Source organism: Moschus berezovskii, chromosome X (assembly GCF_049115385.1).
Source record: "Moschus berezovskii isolate FMDL1 chromosome X, NW_MosBer_1.0, whole genome shotgun sequence".
Lineage (NCBI taxonomy): Eukaryota > Metazoa > Chordata > Mammalia > Artiodactyla > Moschidae > Moschus > Moschus berezovskii.
In genome coordinates this window covers 124,258,812-124,285,914 of record NC_142488.1, presented here as the reverse complement: position 1 = coordinate 124,285,914, position 27,103 = coordinate 124,258,812, and the positions used below count along the sequence as shown (strand labels likewise).

Here is a 27,103-nt window from a genome sequence, read left to right as displayed (position 1 = left end):
ACCAGAGTTCCACCACAATCAGAAGCTGAATTAATCGGAAATCAGATCTCCCTTGTAGGAAATGCTTGTCTTCATTAAAAATGCTGCTCAGGGAGTCAGTTTTAAGTGATGCTATTGGTGTCTGAAAGAAGAGTCAGAGAGGAGACAGTTTATACGCATTTGAAATATGGTGTCTCTGATCAGGGTTTATTTCTCCTTCAATTTTCAGCTTGGGGGCTTAAGGGTTTATGTTCTAAGGATCAAACAGCTGCTACACCTAGGGCTCATGAATGACCACTTAACATAGGAATGGAAATAAACAGTGTAACATGCCAGGATCTAAAGCAGCATCACACAGTGGGAAAGGCATGAGACCTCACATTTATGAGCTACGTGACCTTGATGGGACAGAAGATCTAAACCTCAGTGAGCCTCTGTTGCTTCTTCCTCCATTAAATGGTACTATCACTGTTCCCCTCATTATGGATCATGCCTCACACATAATAGCTGCTCAATAAATGGACACCATTCATGATAAATGAAATGATACTGTCACCTTTAGAGTTTCTTTATATATACAATCATAAAAAAAAACTTTCAAGGCTGGTTTTTATCTTTCTTGGCAGAGTCAAATATTATCGATCTTGGGTGAACATAAATTAAGCCAAAGCTGCTGGAGAACAGTTAAGACCCAAGACCTTATAAAACTGGGAGCAATTTAGCCAAAGATAAAGATGCTTAATGGCTGTAGCTTCCAATGCTGTAAAATATCCCAGACATCCACAAGGGTGGAACAACTCCTGAGTGAAAAATACGGGATGGAGAAATCCAGGGAAGAGATTACACATGATATTACAACAGAATATCATATATGGCACACATATATGTATATTGCATTGGCCAAAAGGTCATTCAGGTTTTCCTGTAAGACAGTATGGAGAGACCTGAGTAAATTTTTTGGTTAACCCAATACAAAAAGATCAAGGCAAAGAATTAGGGAAAGGAAAATGAGGAATTTGGAAACAGTAGGTCAATGCCCCACCCCCATGTATTTCACCTACGTTCTTTGCCAGAAGCAGCTCAATACAAGGGTTGAGCTAAGAGACTGGGACTATTTTCCACCTTTAACATGTGATTATTCCTTTTTTTAAAGGTGATTATTCTTCTTGTCAGTAGTACCCATTCAAGATGGGAAAAACTACCAGACTGAAAAGGCAAAACTTTTCCATATAAAAGTTTTCTATGTAAATATCCTGTCTTTTACAAAAAGAACATCGTGTGCTTTTGGAACTTCTATCCACTGCCACTTGTCTTGCATCAAATAAACATTCAAAATTCTTGAAATGGGTCAAAAGGCCTTCAGTTGTGCTATTAAATGCCATTAGTTACTACTTTATAAACAATTGACCGGCTATTGATGAATGAGTTAGAATGCATTCTAGAATTAACCCATGACCTGAAGAGACTGGGAGCCCTTTCTATTCAATCCATTTGCTTGGTGCTATAAATTACCCCCTTGTATTTATGTTATTAGGAAGCTGCCTTTTACATATAAGGATTAATTTCCTCTTTGCTGTAAAGGACTATTTCACAGCTCTGGTGTCGTGTGCAAACAGAAGTTACCACATCCACAAAATTCCTGAGAAAGAAACCTCCTGGTAAATGCTACAAATCATACTTCTCACAGTTAAGAAAACTCAAGAGAATTATAGCTATACTATGCTTTCACCCAAAATCTTAAGTATTTGATGAAGAACAGCTAACATAGGCATCTACAAATGGAGGTGGTGGGGGGGAGGAAATTAAACAAGCATTTTACTGACCAAACCAAACTGAAACTTTGGCTTCTGACTATCTCCTCTGTCTTGCTTTTCTGGCCAGATCCATGTTAAGTTTTTAACAGGCACTGTCCTCCAGCCTGGCATAATCTCCCTCCTCAGGAGTGCCTGCTAGGGGGCATGGTGCACTAAAAGGACTCGTACTTGACTAATGTTCATCAGCTATCGCCCAACAATGGACCTCTCCTAGGATGACAAGGCCATTGCCAGCTGCGGCCCTTATTAGGGGCTGTTAACATATGAAAGGGGCTGGGGGATCCAGCCACAGTAGGAGCAGCCTTTTCTTCCCAAGGTTGCTTTCAGTAGTTAATGCATGTTGAATGCTAAAGCTCCTTTCCTTTCTCTCTCCCGGGTAACTTGGCCCAGGACACAGGGCTCAGTGCTGCAAGCCCTTCCCCTGGACCTTGTTCCATTTCTAGTAATGATCCTCCCAGCACCAGCTAGCCAAGTCACCTTAGCTCAGCTGTATCCCTTCTCGCTGAGAAGGGCCCATGGGGGCAGGTTTAAGAAACCTCCAACAACAACAACAAAAGAGGCTGGAGTAGTGTTCCAAGTGCTCCATATACTAACCTCCACGTCTATCTATTATATGATATGACCTTATACACAAAGCTCATATACAGTCTATCTGTTCATGATCTAATATGAAATGAAAAATGAGGATGCACAGTAGCATAATCAGTTATGATTCTGATTTCTATGTACATATATACATTATCTACCTGACCAAAAAAAGATGAGGTATACAATGGTGATGGTGCGCTACTCGGGAATCAGCGTGATGTGTTTCAATATGATTCTCAATTTCGTTCACTCCAGTTTTGCAGTGATGTAATCAGAAAAGTAATCCACCTCATGCTTTCAAAAATGACTTTTTCCCTTACCATATTCATCCAACTTAAATGCTTCAACGCATTTTTTTCTACTTTTTCCTAATTGTCTACAGTGAGTATCATGATGCTGAAAATAACCCCAAAGTGGCAAAACACCAAAGCAGTTCTTACATTTTTTGTTAAAAATTACTGTTTTTTTCCTACAAACTATTCCTTTGAAGTCGTAGCAATGTGGAAAATATGGCAAGGTATAAGAAAATAAAAATTACCCATAATCCCAACATTAAGAGAGAACAATAATGGTTTATTTAATTTCTTTCCTGTCTTTTCTATGAAGGAATGTGCTGTCACACGGTTGAAGTCATACGGTATTTATACCCTGTTCTCATGTAACACTGTATGGTTAGCGGTTCTGATGTGATTAAAAAGCTTCCAGAAATATAATTTTTAGCAACTGCATACTATGACACTATATGGCCAAATCTTAATGTAATCACTATGGGACATTTAGACTGATTTCCTATTTTTCATTAATTACAGATAACACTGTGATGAACATTCCTGTACATAAACCTGTATGCAGATTTTTCTTTCCTTGTGATCAATACCTAGAAGCAGAATTATTGAATCAAAGGGTATGAATCAACCTGTGTGACAAATCTGACACACTGCCAAAGTGACCTACAGAAAAGGTGTGCCCATGCAGCACTCCCTGCTTGAGTCCTCTTTATTATATGAGAGAGAGAGGTGGAGATGGGCCAGGACAATGAACAAGAAAGGCCTGAATGGCTTGGGAATTCTCTCAGTCTATCCGAATAACTGCTAGATCAAATAAGCCCTTTTCTTTGCCAGGACAGACAGACGCATGGAAAAAAGGGTGAGCAGGGATGATCAACAAGGTTCTCAACTCCCAGGCTCAAAGCACAATGAACCAACAAAAACAGATAAAAGCAGTTTGGCTCAAGCTCTTCTGTGTATTTACTCGCTTCCAAATAGATCAGCTGCTTCTTGTTGAAGCCACAGCTAATAGCAAAGGCCCAAAGCGAGCGCTCAGGGCGCACTGAAAGCTGCACAGGCATTTTCAATGAGAGAGCCAACGCCACAGTCACAATTGGTCACACCTGAGATAACAACTCAAAAGGCAGAAAACCTTTGTCAATACAGAAACGTGTGTGTTTTGTCTGAGCTCTTGATTTGATTACAGTAAACTGGTAGTGGCTCGTTCTAGTCACGTTTTGCAGAGAGATTATCAAAGAATTAGAAAAAATACCCAGCTTTTTAGTCTCTTTTGCATGGAGGGAAAAAAACAAAAGAAGGTAAATAGAATTGTAAAACACAGTAGCAGTGCTTTCCAAGCACAGTATGATCTGAAAGGAACATTGCATTTGCAGGAAGACCAGAGGCCTCATGTCTTTTTCTATACTTTTTGTGGCTACTCATCTTGCCTGCTGTGCTTTAATCGAAGTTTTAAGAAGCAACAAATTTAAAAAATACATCTTAATGAATGAAACCCGAGGTAAGGCTTAAAAACAACACTATGTTTTGTGTATGGTACACATTTCTATGACAGGTCTATCTTAAGGATGTCTAAGACTTAAACTAAAGACCCAGGAAGTCTTTAGTAAGTTGGTATGGCCTTGCAGAGGACAGTAAGAGAATTATGCAGTTGAAAAATACTTATGGTCAGGGGTCAGGAAAATTCCAGAGATTTCAGCTTAGCTAATGGCCATGAAGTTTAGTTGGCTATGTATGTTTTTCATGGGCATGTGAATTCGAATGCCTTCAACTCGCTGAATCTCCACACTGCTTTGCCTATTGGCCTAATGATGTAATGGCTAGGATGAACCATGGAAAATGTTTAGTCAGTGATTAAAACACAAATTTGGCTCAATCTGAAGAGTGGCCACCCTTCACTTAAGCTCTCCAGCCCTCTTGTTTTCTATCATTTCACAAAAGCAGGACATGAAGCACTCTTCAGATAGATGGGACAGATAATTATTTCTTTTATGTGCGTTTTAAGCTAATTCAGAACATTTCTACTATTATTCGAGTTAACAAGCTTCAGGCCCATGAGAGGGTTTTCAAAGACCTGGTGAAAGTAGCGGAGGGTTAAGAAATGATAGGAGGAAAATAGAGGGGACCGTGCAGACGCCTAATTACCATTTTGTAAGACCTTTCACTGAAGCAGCTGGTCTGGTCACATGTTTAGAAGATTCACAGAATTTGTAGAACTGAAAGGGTCTTTAGAGAGCATCCAACTCAACCCCTTCATTTTATGGATGGGAAAACTGAGACCAGTTAATTGCCCCAGGTCACAGTGGGTCCACAGCAGAACCAGGCTGATAACTCGGTAGGCTCCACCTCCTGCCCAAAGTTGCTACATTTGCTCCCACAATGGCAAATGAAAGCAGTTTCCCCAATGGATTACCATCAGACCATACTGCAATTTCCTTAAAATGTCTTTTTGAACCTGCAAAAACAACCTGCAAATAATTTGATTTGGGGAGTCTGTAAGCAAGAATCTATCTTTGTGGTTATTACCATCATTTTTACTATGTCATTTGGAAATATATTTAACATGGCAGCTCTAATCTTCTTAATCTATTTGGGTTGTTTGATTTAGCTCTGATTCTTTTAAAAACAACTAGCCTCACAAAATGTGACATTTGGGGGCGGGTCTTTACGTTGTGGTCCCCAAACACGGATTATGCCCTACTTCTATTATTTCTATTCCGTTTGCCAAGCAATTCTTTCAAAGCCCCCTGAACGGAGTATCTGATTAGCATATTTATGAGACAACTGATTCAGCTATGTTAATTAGCAGTTCTATACTTCAAAAAAAATAAAGAAAGAAAAATTCCCAGAACTGACCAAGAGGGGGAGCAGCTAACTCTGTCTGGCTCCATGTCTCCAGCCCAGGATAGTAGATTTCTGATACAGAACATTCTAAGTCAAAGAGTAGATTAAAGTATAGAAGAATACAAAGGTGAGTTCTAAACTCAGAGGTATAGGTTTAATATCTGGGATATTTGAGAATGGGGGGTGTGGGTGGGGGGACTAATGCCTAAGGAAGTTCTATACTTCAGCCAGGTCTCAAAACACGCATGTGTTTTACAACTTAAAAACTGGTTTATATGCTGTACAGGTGCAAAGAACAGAAAATTAAACGGTAGAACAAGGGACCTTAGAGATAAGGGGACCAACTGATTCCAAAATGCCAGAGCTGGCACTCGGACTCTGCCCAGAGTTCATTGAGGCAGTATGATAATGGGATGTTTTCTGGTTAAAAAGGGTGAAATCCTGAAAAACCTCAAAAAACCTTGCTTTTATTTGAAATTTTATAAAAAATACTTGCTCCTTAGAAAAACACGGTATCTCATAAACAAAAAATACTTGTTCCTGCCTTAGAAAAACACAGTAGCTCATAAACATGACTGAGGTTTTGATGATAGAGGAAGTTGCCTGAGCTCAGGATAGCCGCTTTGAATTTATACTCTAAGCTTGGAGATGGCCAAAGATGCTTCTTGGAAGTAGTCTGACCTCCTCTGTGCCCATGTGTCTCCACTGTGCCTTCTTTGTGCCACCGTGCTGCCCCATTTTGTCTCTCCAGTTGCCATCTTGTTACTCTGCTCAGCTTCCTGCCTTCCATTCACATCAATAACCCTTGGTTTGGCTTTTACAAAGGTGGTGACCAAATCACCCCACGCGTGAATTTCTGAGAGTCACAACAACCCCTGTACAACTTTACTCAACATCTTCTTTACGCCTTGTGGAGTACTGGCAGGTCATAATTGCCAACCTTAAAAATCAATCAATCAATGCAGCACCCACCAGAGGATGATGGTTTCTTGGCTACCAATCAATTTTTACCATATAGAAGCAGTTAATTGTCTCAGAAAACCTAACTTGGTGGGGGGAGCAAAATATCCAAGCTCTGTTCTGATCTGCAGGTCAAACACATTTTAGCTACTACACCTTCAAAATAATTTAAATCTATTCTGCCTACCTTTATTGTCTACGCCATAGTCTAATGTGAAGTCAGAAGAAACAAGCTGGAGTTTCATAATGATTTTTCATGGCCAGTTTTGAAACATAAAGAAACGGTGTTAAACACATATATTGAAGGTGAAGCCTGGTAGGGATGGGAAAGAGAAACTGTTTCTCTCTACTTTTTAAAAAAACATATGTTAACACTTACTGATAAAGTTTCTTTGTATGACTTTTTAAAAACTACACACTGGAGTCATACGAATAATGCTATAAAACCATGGGGAATGTGAAGGGGAAAGAATAGGAAAACCAGCAGGCCCATCGGCAAGAGAAATCACCAAATGTCTGTGCTCCACACCAGGAGGACGCATGTCTAATAAGAAATGGGGTGATCTGGAGGTAGTGACCTTCGAAGTTAACAGCCTCATCTCCACTCCAGCAGGCTACAAACAGGCTAGCCACTTCTAAAGAGCTGGAATTTTCCCTCTTAAGTCCCATTAGTAAACCCCCAAGTAGTAATTTTTAATTATCAGCATCTCATGTTTTGAAAGATGACCGTCTATCTTCCTAAGTTTTTCTCAGTTATTGTCTTTAATGGGGAATGCCATAGTCAAGAGAATACCGTTCTTTTCAATGATCATACTGATAAATTTAGTGACCAGGAGACACAGGTGGTCCAATGATGTCTTTTGCCAATAACACTCATCTTCACATGGTGTCAACAGGATACAGATATATATAAAAATTATTTCCATCTATTTAGGGAAAGGATAGACTAAACATAATTCCTCATACAAAGTGTTGGGGAAAGTGGGCACAAAAATTGGTACATAGAAAAATTTAGTTCACCTACATTACAGTTTAATTATCCACTTGTCATGTAGCCTGGGAACCTACTAACACTTATTAAATCAGTTATCAGTTTCAAATAACGAATCTCAAAGCCAACATTTGAAATACAACCTGTTTAACTGGGGACTGCCTTATCAGCTAGATCAAATCTAATTTAGTCCCACTTCTCACCATGGTAATGAGCCCTTTGCAGAAATGCTCAAAGACATTTCACATCTTGAAAATTTGCCTTGTACTTCTTCACCACACAGAATGTCAGGAAAAGCATGCTTCAAAGGTACTATGTAATTAGAATGGCCTTTACAACAGGCACAAAGGAAATCATTTCTATTAAAATCTACTTCACAACAATCTTCAGACTGAGTGAACAGCAGCAGAGAAAGGAATCCTGAGGATCTATTACATTGCTTCAATGTTGAAGTCCCTCTCATCTAACTCACATTGGCTATTTCTTCACTCTGAAAACATGAACTGTGCATCTGAGAATCTGTATTTGGCACAGGGGACTGAAATGGGTTTATTCGTGGCTTTAATATGGATAGACCATTGCTTCTTGGCCTTTTGGCTAAGATCAAGTGTCACATAGATAGACCAAGTGTGAAACTGAAAGTGTTAGTCACTCAGTCGTGTCCAACTCTTTGCAACCCCATGGACTACAGCCCACCAGGCTCCACTGTCTATGGGGATTCTCCAGGCAGAACACTGGAGTGGGTGGCCATGTCCTACACCAGGGGATTTCCCAACCCAGGGATCAAACCCAGGTCTCCTGCACTGCAGGCAGATTCTTTACCATCTGAGCTACTGAAGCTCCAGCTAAAATGAGGCCCTGGATGGAGCCCAGTATACTGAAGACTAGAGCCCAGGAGCCATCTCTGGGTCGCCGCTGCATGGACACTCGAGAGCTGAGCTTTAATCCTGTGTTCTACAGGGTTTCTAGGAATTCTGGTTGGCTTTGGGGGAGCCATTTTGAAATTAAATTTGAAGTCCAGCATCTGCAGAATATCTATGGTTATTTTGGCTAAGTTTTCAGATGCCTGTTTTTTATTAGAAAGCTTTTTTTTTAAGTGACTTGCGTCAACAACACTATTGTGTGTTCACCCAAGAAAATAAATGAAAGCATTTAAACTACTTTAATCTCTTCCTTGGCTTCTTGTGACCATATTTCCATAATGGCTACCAGACCATACAGATCCGAGTGTATCTGAAAGGATTCTAGCACTAAAGCTGTAAGGCTCACTTGCCCCTGGGATCCAGGAAAGAGAGCATCTTGAGAGAAAACGAGCACTGACAGGAGACGGGCGCTCAGGGAGAAGCAACTGTACAGCTCATGGATGTGACTTGACTAAAAGGTATAAAATGAATTCAAGGGAGTTCCCTGGCCATCCAGTGGTTAGGACTCAGCACTTCACTGCCGTGGTCCAGGTTCAACGCCTGGTCAGGAAAATAAGATCCTACAAGCAACGTGGTGAAAAATAAATAAATAAATAAGCAAATGACTACACTTACTGAGACCAAAGTTCTAACACATACCATCAAACTTCTTGTAGCGGGAGGCAAAGACAGCTTGTAAGTGATTGCACTGTTCGCTGACCACACTTTTGAAATCCTCCTTACTTTGTAGGCTGTACTTCTCCTCCATCTCTTGAGAGCAGCAGGTATAACCCTGGAGACAGATTTTCAGATGATCACCTGGAAGAGAAAATGTACGACAATCAATCTCCAGCATAAGTCATCAAGTTCAAGAGGGAAGAGGTTGATTTAGGTGCCCCTGCTTGGCTTTATCTCTGTCCGTGATATGCCTGCAAAAGCCCAGATGTCAAGATTTTCTTGTCCAGCATCTTCTGTACAGGTGTTAAGACACTGGAAGATTGACCTTATGATTGTATGTGGTGTAGTCACTCATTCATCCAAATACAGACTGATGGCTTTCAATAAATGTAATCTTCGGGTAGCTCAAAGAGTCAAGGAAAATGTCCAAGACACATTCACTCCACAGCAGCTCAAAACCATCTGCCTCCCCTACACCAACAGCATTCTTTTTGTGGTTTTGATGTCAGAGTCTAGAAAGCTTCTTGTTTATAAACCCCAAACTTCACTCCCGCCTTGTTCCTCCTCTGTCACAGACCAAAATTTACCCTTCAAACAGACCATGCCTTTCTCTTATAATGACCAAGAGATACGGTGCCACTCAAAAATAATCCCACCAGGTAGCATCACATTAGTTATGCCAATACTAACTGTGTGGTACAGGTACCGTTGTATAATTTTCTACTGATGTTTACAAGGATTCAGCTTCACTGTTCCTCCTGTTGTTGCAGTTCATGTTCCATTATAAACAAAAGGGTTCTGTAAAGACCCGAGGTCTCAGGAACTCAGGAAGGCGTATACTGAAGACACATGAACCTTTCAATGGTTAAGTGTGAATAATAAATCAAGGGATGGGGAATGAAGAGTAAAATCTGTGTAACAGCACTAATCATGGACACGAACTGGGCCAGGAGCCGACCACTGCTGCTTCTTGGCAGCGGGTGCTTAGAGGAAACAAGTCTTCACCTCGGACAGATAGCAAAGTAGCCTTGTGGCAGGGGCAGACTTCAGATAACGTGGTGTTGGCAATTTATTTGACTAAACTATTGTTGTCAACTGCACAGATGCAAATAATTACATAATCAGATATATTCCTGATCATTCTTCCTTCCTGGCAATTAAAAAGTAGAGAGTGTGTTACTGCCAGACAAAAACAGGTTTGCAGCATTAAAGGGCTATTTAAAGAAGAGGAGAAGGGAAACAATCTTCAAATAACTTCCTCACCCAGAAACTACAAAATGCTTCTCCTGCCATTTGAAACCTTTGGGGTGGGGATGGGGTGGGGGCTAAGGAAGGATGTGAAAGAGTTTAGAGCTGTGAGCTTGCCGAACATCTTAGATCTCATCAGTGGAAGAAGCCCAGTTTTCTGGAAACACCTTGTTACAACCAAAAACAAAACTGCCTCCTCACTGGCTTAACAAGTTCACAGCAGGTCTTTGGTACTGAGACATCTAATTAGCAAAGAGATACCCAGTTGTCTCCTGGTTTCAGGGTGGAGAATTTCTCCCCCAACACAATCTTCACACAAAAAATAATGCAAAGGTCCCCAACTACTACAGCAAGTACAAGTTACAGTACTTGCTGTGTTAAAAAAAAATCCATATCACACTCACACCCCACATAGAAAATGAATTGAAATACAATGAGAACTTAGGATATACAAAACTACATAAATGAATTATAATAAGAGTAGCTACTTTTTAAGATTTTCACAGGCTAAAAATCATCACAGAGCCAATTCTGCTCATTTGAGCCTTGATTATACCATGTAATCTGTCTGCATTTCTAAAAAGTGTTACTTGAAAATGTAATATGACATTCTTGCCAGAAGCCCTGTCCAAGACACACTTGTGAATTAAATCCCAAACCATACTTGGGCTACTAGGGATTTGGTGCCATAACCAGTTTTGGCTGATGAGAAGTTTAAAGGGAGGAAAAGGGACATGTTTTGGTGCATCTGAAGAAGAAATTACGGCCCTGCACACTGGTAAGAACTCAAGCAACTCGTTTGATTTTTAAAACATAAATAGTTCTACTTTAACACCAAAAAATGATTTCTAGGATTCAAATCCAGGCCATATGTATCGGTGGAAGGACATTCCACTTTGTTGGAGATTGCTTCTAAAATGCTGGGTCTGAATGAGAAATGCCTTTTGTTTCTAGAGATCTCCTCTAAACTTGGTGATCCTATGTACTTCCTTCTTAAAAATAAGAAGGATGTCACAATTTGCCCTTTAGGCTGAAAGAGCAGAGTACAGGGACAACAGGATCCAATGTGGGACAGGCAGATGACAGCCACTGCTGGGGGCGCGGGTGAAGTCATGAGAGGAGCTTCTGACACATGCCCTTTCTGAAGAATTCTAGCTTCAAAGCCTGAAGCATTAGAGCCACAGAAGACTTGGGAGTCTTAGTTCATCCAACAGTTCAGGTAAACAGGGTTATGATCTACAACCGTCATTTATCTCCTCCACGTCCCTAACTCAGCCTCCTGCTTCTGGGACCCTAGCTGTGTTCTTCAGAGCCTTCTTCTGGTCCCTTACCTCTCCTATCTGCTTTTCACTGCTTTTCACTTTTCTCATCTTATTCTCTCTTAACCCACTCCACCTCTTTTAACAGCACATAATGAGAAACTGAAGGACTTTTTGTATTTGTTATACTTGTTGAGAGTTCCCTGTTCTTAAGTTCAAAAGCAGGTGTATTGAAGGCTTTATGGATTTCTAAGGAAGCACCTAAATTAAGTTGCTTTTTGTACATGGCCCTTGATTAGGTTTTTTTCTTTGTGGGTCAGTGGCCCTCAAAAGAAAAAAGGTCCCTTAGCCTTGTCCTCAGAGGCTTGGATGAGAGTCAATGAAGCGTGCTTTTAAAGCCTAACTCTGCGGCATTAAAAACAAAAAAATCACTCGAAGGAGCCAAACTTTTTTCAATCACACCAGCTCGATGTAATTTCTCCTTAGTCCTAATATCAATGCCTTCGTTTTTCAAAGCTGAACAAAGACAATCACAATAAATTACTACTCAATCCTGCTGAGTGTGGATTGGCTCTTTTTTTTTTTTCCTGTAGCACTTCAAATCAATGGTTAAAGAAGCAGGCACTGAATATGAGGAATCCAGTCCATCCTTTAACACAGCTCTGCGGCGGGCAATCTGCAGAACTGGGCTTTCTCATTTTATTTCATTTACTCCTCCCACCAAAGCTGGCTCTGATGTACAGATGAGTGCAGCTAACGTCCATTTACTTCTAATTACTCATAACCCATCTACCTATAGAAAATGTTAAAAATGGTGGTTAGGTTCTTAGCCAGCTCCCAGCCTATTTACTATAAACCTAACTACTTCTAACTGTAATTTCATTTTGAACTCCAACTAGAAGGCAAGAAAATGTCTCTCAGATTCTCACACATTTGGAGGGAGATGGTTATACAGGAATACTTGTAATTACTACTAGGGTGTCAGCTTTCTGTACCTGTAGGAGAAAGAATAAGTCTATTCAGGATTACTCTGCCAGAGTCCTAAATTGAGGAAACAGCAGCCAGTGTATGGGACACAATGCAGAAAACTCAGGCTTGCCTGCGCCAGCACAATTTGGAAAGCAGACATTCTCTGATGTCCAACTGATTTTACTCAAAACACAAACCAAATGCCTTTGGTAAATAACAAATATACAAACTGCACCCTAAGGGTGAGCACTGCAGTGAGGGGCAGTTGAGAAGAACTGACTGGAAAGTACTTAGAAAAACTGCCAATGTAAGAGGTTCTGATTTTGCAAAAGCCTTTCAAGCAGAAAGGAATTTGAAGAAAACTCAGCTTTTTGTTTGTTTCTGGGTTTTTGCTTTATTAACTTTATTGAAGTATGGTTAATTTACAATGTTGTATTTAATTTCTGCTATTGAGCAAAGTGACTCAGTTATACACACACTCACACATACACGTATATTCTTTTCTATTATAATTTATCACAGGACACTGAATATGGTTCCCTGTGCTATACAGGGAACAACCTTGTTTATCCATCTTACATATAATAGTTCACATCTGCTAATCCCAAATTCCCAGTCCCTCCTCCCCCCTTGAATACAACAAGTTTGTTCTCCATCTGTGTCTTTTTGTTTCATAGATATGTTCATTTGTACTGTATTAAGACTCCACATATAAGTGACATCATATGGTATTTATCTTTCTCTTTCTGGCTTAGTGTGTTAATCTCTAGGTCCATTTGTGGCTAAAGGCATTGCTTCATTCTTTTTAATGGCTGAGTAATATTTCAAATATATAAATACCACCGCTTCTTAAACCAACAGTCTGTTGATGCTCACTTTGCTTCCATGTCTTGGCTATTGTAAATAATGCTGCAATAAACATTGGGGTGCATGTATCTTTTTATGAGTTTTTATCTTTTCTGAATATATGCCCAGGAGTAGGTGTGCTGGGTCATATGGTAGCTTTTTAGTTTTTTTGAGGAACCCTCATACTATTCTCCATAGTAGCTATAACAATTTGCATTCCCACTAACAGTGTAGGAGGGTTCCCTTTTCTCCACACCCTCTCCAGCATTTATTGTTCGTAGATTTTTTTGATGATGGCCATTCTGACTGGTGAGGGGTGAGACCTCATTGTAATTTTGATTCGCATTTACCCAATAATTAGCAATGTGGACTATCTTTTCATGTGCCTATTGGCCATCTGTATGTCTTCTTTGAAGAAATGTCTATTTAGGTATTGTGTCCTTTTTAAAAAATATTTGGTTGTTTGGGGGTTTTGTTATTGAATTATGGGAGCTATTTGTATATTTTGAAAATTAGGCCCTTGTAGGTTGCAACCAGTCCATTCTAAAGGAGATCAATCCTGGGTGTTCATTGGAAGGACTGATGCTAAAACTGAAACTGCAATACTTTGGCCACCTCATGCGAAGAGCTGACTCACTGGAAAAGAATCTGATGCTAGGAAGGGTTGGGGGTGGGAGGAGAAGGGGACGACAGAGGATGAGATGGCTGGATGGCATCACCGACTCGATGGACATGAGTTTGGGTGAACTCCGGGAGTTGGTAACGGACAGGGAGGCCTGGCGTGCTGTGATTCATGGGGTTGCAAAGAGTTGGACACAACTGAGTGACTGAACTAAACTGAGGTTGCATCATTTGCAAATATTACATCCCAGTCTGTAGGTTGTCTTTTTGTTTTGTTTATGGTTTCTTTTGCTGTGCAAAACCTTGTAAATTTGATTAGGTCCCATTTGTTTATTTTTTTACTTATTTCTATTGCATTGGTAGAGTGACCTAACAACGGTACAATTTATGACAATCTTTTGCCTATATTTTCTTATAGGAGTTTGATGGTATCTTGTCATTTTTGTGTATGTTGTAATAAGAGTGTATTCTAGCTTCACCGATTTACATGTACTGCCCAAATTTCCCAACACTGCTTGAAGAAAATCTTTTCCCCATTGTGTATTCTTGCCTCCCTTGTTGAAGATTAATTGTCTCTAAGTGTGTGGGTTTATTTCTGGGCTCTCTATTCTGTTCCACTGATCTAGATGTCTGTTTTTGTGCCAATACCACACTGTTTTGATAGGTGTAGCTTTGTAGAATTGTCTGACATCTGAAAGGGTTATGCCTCCTGCTTTGTGCATTTTCCTCAGAATTCCACTGGCAATTCTGGATCTTTTGTGCTTCCATATAAATTTTAAGATTATTTGCTCTAGTTCTGTGAAAAATTTCATGGGTAATTTGATAGTGATCGCATTAAATCTATAGATCAATTTTTGAAAAGTTTAACAACATTAATTTTTTCAATACAAGAGCATGGAATATCTTTCAAAATCTTTGAATCGTCTTCAATTTCCTTTATTAATGTTTTATATTACTCAGTGTATAATTCTTTCACCTCCTTGGTGAGGCTTATGAAAACTTAGCTCTTGACAAGCAGTTTTAAAGAAGTGAATTTTAAAAACTTCCAAATACTTGATACTATCTAAGTCTTTCATTCTGCAGGTCTAATGGTAGTCTGGGGATAAGAAGACTGATACAGGGAGTTGGAAATATGGGTTTGAGTCTCAGCCCTACATGATTCACTGTAAGCTCTAGGGAAAGTCACTTACCCCCTGGAGGCTGAGCCCTTTGTAAAGAAGGAAGCATTATGAATACAGTGCAATAAAACCAAGACGGAAATGAAGAACATCTATTATACTGGTAAACTACTAAAGTTCTCCAGGAAGAGACTCCATTGATGACTTGTACTTTGTGGGGGAGAGGGCCTAGAAGAGGGGCATCTTCTTTTTTCTAGCTATTACAGGGAAATTTCTTGTTGGAAGTGGAATTTAGGGGAATAAAGATAGCCAGAAAAGAGAGCATTATCAATTAGGAGTTGTAGCATGCATAAGTGATAGGGAACTGATGACAAGTAAGTACAGACATTTATTTATCTAAATGGCCTTCAGAAGCAAAGCCTTGGAAGCCTAAGAAGACATGATGATGAGATGTAATGTGGTGCCCTGGCTGGGATCCTGAAACAGAAAAAAACATTAGGGGAAATCACACAAAGACTTACATGCAAATGTTAATAGCAGCATTATTCATAATAGCCAAATGTCCAACAATGGATGGATAAACACAATGGGATGATGTATCTGAACAATGAAATATTATTCAGCCATAAGAAGGAAAGAAGTTCTGAAACGTGTTCCAATATGGTGAACTCTTGAAAATACTATATTAAGTGAATGAGCCACTTGCAAAGTCCATATATTGTATGATGCCATTTATGTGAAATGTCCAGCCTAGGTCAATCTATAGAGACGGAAAGTGGTTGCATGGAGCTGAGGGGGGAGGTTGGCGGTCAGGGGTGAGAAGTAAGGCAGGGGTTAAAGCTTAAAGGTATAATTTCTCTCTGGGATAATGAAAATGTTCTAATTGATGTTGGTGATAAACACACAATTCTGTGAGTATATTAAAAACCCTTGTATACTTTAAATGGGTGAATTGTTTGGGTTATAAATCATTTCTCAATGAAACCATTAATTTAAAAAATGTACTGGCTGTTAATAATGCATCAATATTGGTTTATCAATTGTGTCAAAACCCCAGAAACATACGATGTTAATGATGGGAGAAACTGGGTGTGGGGTACAGGAAAGCTCTGGGCTCTATCTTCCCAAATTCTGTAAATCTAACACTTCTAGGATAAAGTTGTTTTCTTTTTTAAAAAAAAGCAAGCTTCAGTTTTCAAAGTAAAAAGGATAAATATGTGGGGGAGTTGCCTTTCATCAGTATTACATCAAACACTTGGTTTAATCCTAATATTGGGGAATCACATCAAGCTATTATTTGCTGGGGTAATTTTCCTAATCCCTCAATTGCTACTTTACTCTTTTCCCTAATTTTTATTTGTTCTGAAGTAAACAATTCCTAGCCATTGGTCTCAAGGGTTACCAAAATAGTTTCTGTTCACTTTCTAGATCTAAATTCGTGGAGCCACAAAGTGAGCTAAAACACAGGTTGCTGTATAACTCCAGCCCCTCCAGGCTACCTAAGAACCCCAGGAGGAATATACAATGCTGTGGTTCATGGGAACAAAGAAACAAAATCTCTAAAGGTTTCAATAATCCAAGGGGGGGTGGGGGAATGTATATATTAATCCATCCTTCCTCCCTTGCAAAGCAGCAGTGAAATGACTGCAAGTAAAGTGCTGTGCATATGCAAAGCCTGAAGTCACTTGACCTAAACCTTAATAATAAAGCACATAAATTATAGTCATTATGGAGATTTGAGATCACCTACCAATCAGTAGGAGAAATGCAGTTAGTGAGCATTTTGCAAAACTGTGCCAAAATATAGCTCTGGAGGGCTTAGCTGCCAATTATTTTTAGGTCCACTAATCCTGCAAGGTACTCTAGAAGGCCAATCAGAAACACATACATTTCAAACGTCAGTTTTATTATATTTTTCTAAGAATAGTTCATGTAAGTGTAGTTGGAAGAGTTAGGGTTGCTACTTTCAAACTCCACACTTCATTTCGGGGAGCTTGCAACAGCTTTAAAACCCACTCCAGACTGAAATCAAGCAGGGCTTTTTATTGCTTTATACTGATAAGCAAATTATGAACCTAAGTTTTTATCCGACAATCTTAAAACCCCATTTAAACTGTACCAAAAGTTCACTAAAGTAAGGCACATCAACCAAACTGAGTGAATGGCCTGAAATGCATACTTTGACCTTATGTTACCATTACTTTAGAGCAGCCAGAGTGACTGCATCTATTTTGCACATTTCCAACCACTTCATCCAGATCTAGTACTCAATAGGAATAATAATACTGGCAATTAACCCAAATCTCTTCAACAATTCTGAGGATCCAGTAAATACCACATAAGTAGTCGTTTCTAATAAAAGGCTCACTGAAACGTATTGGGGATCTTGGATTGGGGAGGAGGAGCAGGAGGCAGGAAAAGCAGGATGCAGAAAAGGAAGGTCTCTTACTTCTTTTGCAAGTAACAAAGAACTTTCATGTCAATGAGTCAGGTGCATATACCTAGGGTAGCATCATTTCAGAGTTTCTTGCAAATAATAATCTATGATTTCCATTGGGCTCATCATTTAACAGAATGCCTGAGACCAAATATGCCTATTTCATATTCAACTACCAATAAAAAGTAGCCTAGAGAGGAAACACTACTGGCTAGAACATTTTTTTCTTTGGTGCCCAATGGTACTTCTTTCTGGAACCTATGTACCCGCACTGTGTGACTGAATTCCTGGTAGACCAAGACCTCGGGAGGGCCATTTCTAAGACAGTTCAAAGGTCTCAGACATCTCTAAGACCAGGCTCAGAGGGGTCTCAGGATGCGGATTCTTAGGATGAGGCGATGCTGGCCACCAGCATCTTGTCCTTTCTCTGCACCCCTAGTCTAAGACTTAAGATGGTCTCTGTGAGCAGTCTCCTGCAGGCAAGCACATCAGACCTCAGAGAAAGGCAAGGAAGACAGCATCCTCAGAAAAAACACTGGCTATGTTCCTTTCCCCCTCCTCCCAGGGGCTGATTGAACACCACACTTCTAATAGGGAGCAATTTTCCTTATTATTTCCCACTCATCTCTAAAGAAACCTCCAAGAGCCTCATTCTAAAATAATCTGCCACAGCTATTGAGGTTTCACAGCAAGATTAGAAAGGGTCAACATCTGAGTACCAATTTTATTCCATGTGTAGGAGAAAAATGCATTTGGTGGGCATCCCTTATATGGTGGGATCTAAAAAGAAATTATACAAATGAACTTACTTACAAAACAGAAAGAGACTCAGACTTAGAGACTGAACTTATGATTGCTGGCGGGAAAGATGGGGGGAATGGATAGTTAGGGAGTTTGGGATGGACAGGTACACACTGCTATATGTAAAATGGATAACCAACAATTACCTATTGTACAGCACATGGAACTCTGCTCAATGTTATGTGGCAGCCTGGATGGGAAGGGGGTTTGGGGGAGAATGGATACATGTACATATATGGCTGAGTCCCTTCGCTGTTCACCTGAAACTATCACATTGTTTGTTGATCAGCTATGTGTGTGTGCGTGCCAAGTCGCTTCAGTCGTATACGACTCTGTGCAACACTATGGACTGTGTAGCCCGTCAGGCTCCTCTGTCCATGGGATTCTCCAGGCAAGAATACTGGAGCGGGTTGCCATGCTCTCCCTCCAGGGGATCTTCTGGACCCAGGATTGAACCCATGTCTCTTTTGTCTCCTGCACTGGCAGGTGGATTCTTTACCACTAGAGCCACCTGGGAAACCCTGATCAGCTATACCCCGATACAAAATTAAAAGTTTATTTAAAAAAATGTAGTTGTGGGGAGGCTTATCAATACCAGACACTTGATCTAATGCAAATACTAATACTTTTTGTTTTATAGACATGTCACAGGTTGTGTGGGTCATGAATATTTTTAACATTATTTTCTTTTTTTCCATGCTTCTTTTCAGCTTGGGTAACTAGAAAAATAAAAACCCTCTAAGCTGCTCTTTACGCACCCCTTTTCATGACATACCTAAAATTCCTTTCTCTAGAATAGGTTTTCAGTAAATCTACTTTCTAGTGAAAATATACCTAAAGAACAACATAGTCATTCATTAGGAATTCTCCCAAAGATATTTCTCCAAATGGCTATTTAGAATGCTTTGACTTTGAATGATAACAAAGTTCACTAACTCACATAAGGAAAAATGATTCTCTAACAACAGATTTCAAGCCATATGAACCAGTCTTTAAAATTCTAGCCAGGAGACTTTCCCCAGTTGAAGGGGGGCCAGGTTCAATCCCTGGCCAGGAAAATTGATCCCACATGCCACAACTAAGACCTGATGCAGGCAAATAAATAAATAAATACATTAAAAATTCTAGCCAGATATCAATGAAATAGATTAGTTTGCACTTCATTACAATGCTTAAAAACAACTTCCACAAAATTCTTGTTAAGGGTCACAGTAAGTTACAGGTTACCCTAATATAGAATTGATGCTTTCAAACTGTGGTGCTGGAGAAGACTCTTGCGAGTCTCTTGGACAGCAAGGAGATTGAACCCATCAATGAATGCTAAAGGAAATCAACCCTAAATATTCATTGGAAAGACTGATGCTGAAGCTCCAATACTTTGGCTACCTGGTATGAAGAGCCAACTCATTGGAAAAGACCCTGGTGCTGGAAAAGATTGAGGGCAGGAGGAGAAGGGGCTGACAGAGGATGAGATGGTTGGATAGCATCACCGACTCAATGGGCATGAGTTTGAGTAAGCTCCAGGAGACGGTCATGGACAGGGAAGCCTGGCAAGCTGCAGTCAATGGGGTTGCAAAGAGTCAGACATGCCTGAGCGACTGAATAACACTACAGATCTGCATGTAAGGACTCTTGGTCTCCGTTCCCATGGACATGGGCATGGACCACAGTTCAATAGGGATTCATTTTTATAACATGAGAGAAAAACTCAGCCTTAGCACATCTTAGCACAGGCAGATGGAAGAAAGGCAGAGCCCTCATTTTGAGGGTTTTCCCCAACCCTCAAAAAAACCCCTCCTCTTCACCATTATCTAGTATCCTAACACATGGGCCTGCCACCCCTGAGACAGTCCCCTAGAATTCATTCCCATTTTGTTGCCAAAAGTAAAGTACAACTTCCTTTCCCAGGCCATTTACTTTTTCTCCATCCTAATTTTGGAGAGAATGCCACTTTAACGTAGCTATACAGAGACTTGACTTATTATCCATAACCCTCTGCATCCTGCCTCGAAGCCAATCATAGTACTTGGTTAAACAGTCCCACAATTCTATGGTGACACCAGTTAATTTATGTTGCCTTGGCTTGCCATGCAATCCCAGGAGAAGCTTTTTGAAAGCCTAGATAGGTCAAGTTCACTGGTTTCCCTTCATCCACATATGCTTTAGTCTCTGGTAAAACACAAGGTCATTAGTTAAGCAGAGACTTCACTTATAGAAATGATCTTGGCCTTCCTAGAAGATTAAATTTGCTTAACATGGTCTCATTCTTTATTATATTTTCTACCTGCCTGTCTTTATAAGTGAGGCATCCCAGGTCTAACTGGGATTTATTTTAATGGCCATCTCCCTATTTATTCTAATGACTGTCTCCTTGACACCATCCAATTACCCAATCTCACTTTTCAGAATCTCTCCTTTAGGCTCAGACCTGTTGATTAATTATATTTTGTTTGTTCATCAGAATTTGAAAATTCAGTATATTTACTACTTCAACCAGTCCACCTCAAGAGATTATCTGTAAATGAAACCCTGTCCCAAAATTTTTCCCAAGTCTATATCAAAGTATTGATTCACTTCTCCAAAACTAACCTTTGGCCCAATTTGGCAACACAAAAATTTGGGGTGCTTAATCTAGTATTTTTACCCAGTATGCCTTACATGCTAGATGCCACTCCTCAGTGCAGAGAAGGCAAAATGCTTGGGCTCCACCCTCTTGAAAATGACAAGATAATCTGACGTGGATTTTATTGCTGTTCTATAGGCTTTTTCTCTCTCCCTCTTACTGTATATTCTGAATTACTCCACTCCTCCATCCCCTCCCCAAAAGATCTCTGTGGTCTTCTGATCTTATCTAGAAACAACTCAAGTTCAAAAGACAGAAGAGGTGATTCTATCCCAGGTAAATCCACCACAACTCATGCATCTTACACTGAGGCTTCAAGAGATGTGCCTTATAGTAGGTCCTTTGGACAAGCTGGGAGAGAGTTACATACTCAAATATAATACATTGCCAGATACGCTGTGGCCATTTTTTGAGTCCTCAACAGTAACAGAAGATATTAGTTTAGACTCAAAAGCAAAATCTTGCAATGAGCAAATTCCTTAAGGATCTAGTTCTGCTGCCTTTCTTGGTCAATAAAGCAAAATCCACAAAGGAAAAGCTTCACACAAATGGTTTAGCTATTCGGCTTGCCAAATCAGGTCACTAACCACTCAAATTAATTTTAAAACCCCATCTTTCAGACAATGTTCATGCTTTGATTTTTGAAAAGTCTGTGAATCTAAACCTGATCCCTTGATGATGAACTTCCCTAACCTTAATATCCAATAGTCAATAAATCACTGGTGTGACACCCCATTCAATTTTTGCTGCTCTGGTCTCAGGAGAGGAGCTTCTATGCCCTCAAGTGACTGACACACCAAACAGCAAAGGAACTGAGATAGTACACAATTTCTTTCTACCATGCTAGGAAAAAATCCCTGTTTGTTCTGGGCTCTGAAACTCCAATAAAAAGATACTTAAATGTAAGGTGTCAATTAGAAAATTCTTCGGCTGGGCTGCCATGCCAGTCACCTGCCATTTTCCTCTGGTTTAAGTATCACAGAGAAGGGAAAAATAAGGGCAGATCTTGGGCACTAAATTAATGGATTAACGTGATTATGTATTTATGACACAAACAAAAATTTACTTCCTTACAGAAGATGGAAAAGTGACTGCCCTTGGCAGCAAGTGACAAGGAAAAGAGAAAAACCAGTCGTTTGCTCTGTGTTCAAGTCCCCACAGGCCTATTCAATTCCTGACCATCCTCAGATATAGGCCTGCCAGATCCAAGGCCACAGAGATAGATATGAATGTTCCAGAAATCAACTAGTACATTGGAGGTGGCTGCCCTGTTTCCTGTAGAACTGTCAGAAAACTAGGTATAACGGGGTTTCCTGTTCCCATTTTTTGCTTTGGGTGAGGATGAAAGGAGACAGGCCATTCTGGTTTGAGCCTCAAAGAAGACAGGAAGGTTCCTGCCCTAGAGCTGCCATTGGAGCCACTAAAGAATAGTGTCTGTCACAGGACCTAAGAGAGCCACTAGAGCAACAGAATCTGAATCTTGCCAGGACACAGTCTGGAGGCCTGATGTTCACAAATTCAAAGCATCAAAACAGCTTTCCATGACCTGGAGCAATGGGAGAGTAAGCATCTGTTTCATTATTTCAATATGAAACTTGCTTTCCATAAATCTTTGGGGCCATGGGCCAACTACTCACTCATAAAGCAATTGATCTGGTCAAATATCTGATCCCAAAGAAGTTTCAATTACTCCTCCAGTCTGAGAAGGTGACCCATCAGCTAAGGGGGATGGGGGAGGTGCTGGTGGCAGGGGTAGGGAGAGAGACACCAAGAACTAAAGAGAAATGGGTCTAGGGAAAGACAAAGAAAAGGAAACTGGTATAGGACCCAGGGCTGAGCATTGAGAGGGCCACCTAAAGCTGATGCTAGTGGCAATCTGGCACCAGGGCCTCAAGTTCACGGTAACTCCCATCAAGCAAAGGGACATGTTTTACTCTTTAGTTTCCATTACACAGAGTCTGCAGATGGCATACTGCATTACTATGGCAATTATTGAGTATAATTATTGTGAAAGGTCTTTGAAGTGATAGCAAAATTATTAAAATGGCCCCTCTTAGAAAGGAAGGGCAATAAACACAGTCTCTTTTGGAAAATTCAAGAACCCAGTTTCATTCTGGGACTTTCTGCCAGAAGAGTGTGTCACTTTAATATACTTGTTTTTGGCTCCTCTCCTTGAAGATGTTTTATCCTATGTGAAAAACGAACAATGGTATGTGGTTCAGGATATATTTTAAGAATATACTTAAAGGTGCTTCAAAGGAAAATAAAACTAAAGTAACCTTCTCCTTGCAGACACACCTATATTTGTGCAAGTTCGTAGTTTTTCTGGATCCCACAGTAACTCAAGAGAGGCAATTTTTGAAACTGTCTTTGAGGATGAAAACAAATGCCAAGTGACATTAAAAGTCCATCTCTTTTGAAGATAACACTGTGCTTATCTGTTTGAATTAGAAAACACTTTAGTGTACTTAAATGAGTATTGGTAACTAGAAATAATGAACAGAAAATAGCTTTCTTTGTCCCTTTTCATTGAACCATAAATTGTGCACTTGAAAGATTTTATTTTTCACTTGAAAAATAAAACCTATTTAATCTTGCGTTCTAACTCTGAGTCAACGTAGCCTGATCCAAACTATAGCCAATGTTACAGGAGCATATGCATTGTTGTTGTTCAGTCGCTCAGTCGTGTCCGACTCTTTGTGACCCCATGAACTGCAGCACGCCAGGCCTCCCTGTCAAGCACCAACTCCCGGAGTCTACCCAAACCCATGTCCATTGAGTTGGTGATGCCATCCAACCATCTCTGTTTCTGTTGGCCCCTTCTCTCCTGCCCTCAATCATTCCCAGCATCAGGGTCTTTGCCAATGGGTCAGCTCTTCACATCAGGTGGCCAAAGTATTGGAGCTTCAGTTTCTGCATTACCACAGTTCAAGATTTTCAATCATATTCTGGAATCGATTTCAATGTAGTGAGGAAAGGCCGTTTCAAAAACTGAAGCCCACTAATGTCCAGCAACTATCTATATAATATTTACATTGTGTTAGGTATTATAAATAATCTATAGATGAGTTAAAGCATATGGAATGATGTGCTAGGATGTGTTGTGGATTTTGGTTTCCTGGGGGATCTTGTAACCATAAACCCCCCACTCCAAGGAATGGCTGTCTATTTCTCAGAAGGGGGATCCTTCCTATGCCTTGGGGTTCAACTATATTTAATTAAAGGAAGAGTATTTTCCTGTTGTGATGATTACTGCTGCTACTACTACTAAAGCTACTATTATTAGGCTTAGGAACCATTATTTCTAAAAATTACAGAAAAAAAAACAGCAATTTAGCTTTATTTAGCCAAAACACAGACTGTCCCTTGGTAAAAATTGAGGCTATAGCAAGATCACTTTGGGATTACAGGTTTCAGAACCTTTTCTTTAGTTTTAAAATGACTCTGTTACACTGCTTGGAGATTTAAAAAATAATAATAATAAAGGTTGATTCATATGAAGCTGCTATTATTTCAGATCAAAAGGGTGAAATACCAGCAACAGCCTAGCCTAGTATTTTGAGGAATCAACTCTGCATCAATATCTAAGTATTACATGTAAAGTATGAAGCATTTGCGTTCTAGGACTCCTGCACTCACAAATACAAATCAAAAGGTTGAAAGAAGACACTCCTATTTATTTACTTAAATAACATCTTACTTTAAAAAAAAGAATACACATGCCAGGAGTACATACCATGTTAACTGCACTATGCTGACAAATGATCAGTTCTTTCTTACTAGCCAATCATTTTGTTGAAAGAACACTCTGCTCTATAAGATAAAGGTGGATGATTCAGAAATTTAGAATATCTAAGGATAAATGTGTGTCAAATAAAAACCAGAGAAAAAAAAACCACTCACCCTGAGATGAAGGGAATTCGTTCCCTATCACATCAAAGGAAGGGAGAACAAAGATGGAAATGACAGCTCCCTGCACAATTGTGGTGCATTTAAGTGCTGATTTTTGATGTTGCTGATGAGAGTATATTGACCTCAGAGCTTCTGTCAGTTTATTACCTGATCACCTCCTTCTACTCGCTTTATTTCTTTGCTATTTCTGTCAAACAGGTCTTCCTCTACTAGGTTTTAGACTGGGACCATAGATTTCCCTCCCTCACACCTCAGAATTGTGCCTAAGATTTATGGACATGAGTGAGAAAAGGAAAATTCATCACCATAATACTTACTTGCCAGGATGTGTAGGCAAGGTTTCGAGAGATAAAAAATGCTTCCTGTGAACAAGTGTGTTTTTACGGAGTGGGGTAGGGGTGTGCAGGGAGGGAGGGGAGAAGAGGGGCCTGAGATACCCTGGCCTTGATCCTGAGTAGTATAAAGAACTCAGGCGCTGAGGAACAGGATAAAGAGGATGTAATGGGGATCACAGCCCTATGCAAGTCAACAACTCATGGGGAGAGGAAAAGAAAAGAGCAAATCACAATGCATGGATTTCCGTCCGCCTCCCCCCATTTTAGAGTAAGAAGCTATGACAAAACCAGGCATTATTAAAGGAGGAAAAAAAGAGTTCAAAAAGTAAACAACATGCAAGATATCTGGAAACTAGTTTGAAAATCGGGGGTGAGGGGAAGAGTCCTTTACCTGTTACTTCAGAGATAAGTGCTCCCAAGCACTTATATTTTGAAAGAGGGCTGGAGAGAGAAAGAGAGAGAAGAGAGAAACTTCAGCACAGCTAAAAGGCCAGAGTGAAAAAGAAGTGAAAGAATCTTTGATGAAATAAAAAGCTAATCCCAGACTGGGTATAGAGAAAAGCCCAAAGGCATGTAGGTTAGACACAAAATCAAAATTAGGCAGGAGCAACTTGCAAGAGATTGCCAAGTCAACAGAGTAAGAGGCTCTTTCTCTTTATCAAAGGGAGGAAGCCATTTAGAGCATCCAAGGACTCACTTAATCACAGTCACAGAGCTAAAAAGGAGACGGGTCGAGAGACTGAATGAATTCTTTGTCCTAGAGGTTCGCATTAGCAAACCAGAACACTGAACCCGGCAGGTCAGAGGTACTAGATCAAACAGTGGTAAACACGATGCTATACATCTAATCACAAACCAGGAGTAGAGAAATCACTGGGACCAGATGGTATCCACCAGTCAGTTTTGAAGTAACTCAAGGGTGAAACTGTTTTGGCCAACATGTGTAGGCCATCTTTACAAACAGCCACTGCCCGAGAAACTGGTGCTTGTCAATGCAACTCCTATTCATAAGAAGGGTTCCGAAGGGGACCCTGGGAAGTAGAAACCAGTAGGGCTCATTTCTGTATCAAGTAGGCTGGCCAATTTTATGATAAAGGTGAAATCACTGCATATTTACAAAAATAAACCCTATGGAGGAGACAGAACACCAAATATTTTGGCAAAGGAGAAAATTCCTGTTCATCTAATAAACCAGAGCTTGCCGGGTTGGTGAGGCAAGGAGAATGCACATTTGAATAAATGGGACCCTGAATATCCAATACTTTGGCCACCTCATGCGATGAGTTGACTCACTGGAAAAGACTTTGATGCTGGGAAGGATTGGGGGCGGGAGAAGGGGATGACAGAGAATGAGATGGCTGGATGGCATCACCGACTCTATGGACATGAGTTTGAGTGAACTCCAGGAGTTGGTGAAGGACAGGGAGGCCTGGCGTGCTGTGATTCATGGGGTCGCAAAGAGTCGGACACGACGGAGCGACTGAAATGAACTGAACTGAATATACAATTTATGGAGGGTGCTAACAGAAAGCATTATCGTGTACCTGTGCTCCTGTATACTGCCACTGAACCTTAAAAGATACAAAAGAGATAAGCAGAATTCCAAACTTTTAAAAAAGAGTATTCTTTTTGTTGACTCCTCATATATTAAACTCATTCAATAAACAACCCCAGAAGCATAGCAATCTCTCACTTACAGATTGCTTCAACTTTTGAGACAACCCAATGAGCGAGAGAAGCCTGACTTTAACAACAACAGTGGGGGGTGGGGGTGGGGTGCAGGGATAAAGTCTGAGAAATTTACTGTAGAATAGTGGAGCCACCCTCTGGGACATAGCCTTTATTTTGCACACAAATATTCCAGTTGCCTATTTAACCCACTCTGCTGCTGCTG

The 27,103-nt window shown here is 40.2% G+C and overlaps 1 protein-coding gene across 1 annotated transcript in view; it reads right to left on the bottom strand.

The window, feature by feature from the left end:
- GPC4 (glypican 4) overlaps positions 1 to 27,103 on the bottom strand; it is a 108,391-nt gene that overhangs the window by 26,441 nt on the left and 54,847 nt on the right. The window contains exon 2 of the mRNA XM_055438454.2: positions 9,023 to 9,181. Coding sequence (XP_055294429.1) covers positions 9,023 to 9,181 — 159 coding nt within the window. The remainder of the gene's footprint in view (positions 1 to 9,022; positions 9,182 to 27,103) is intronic.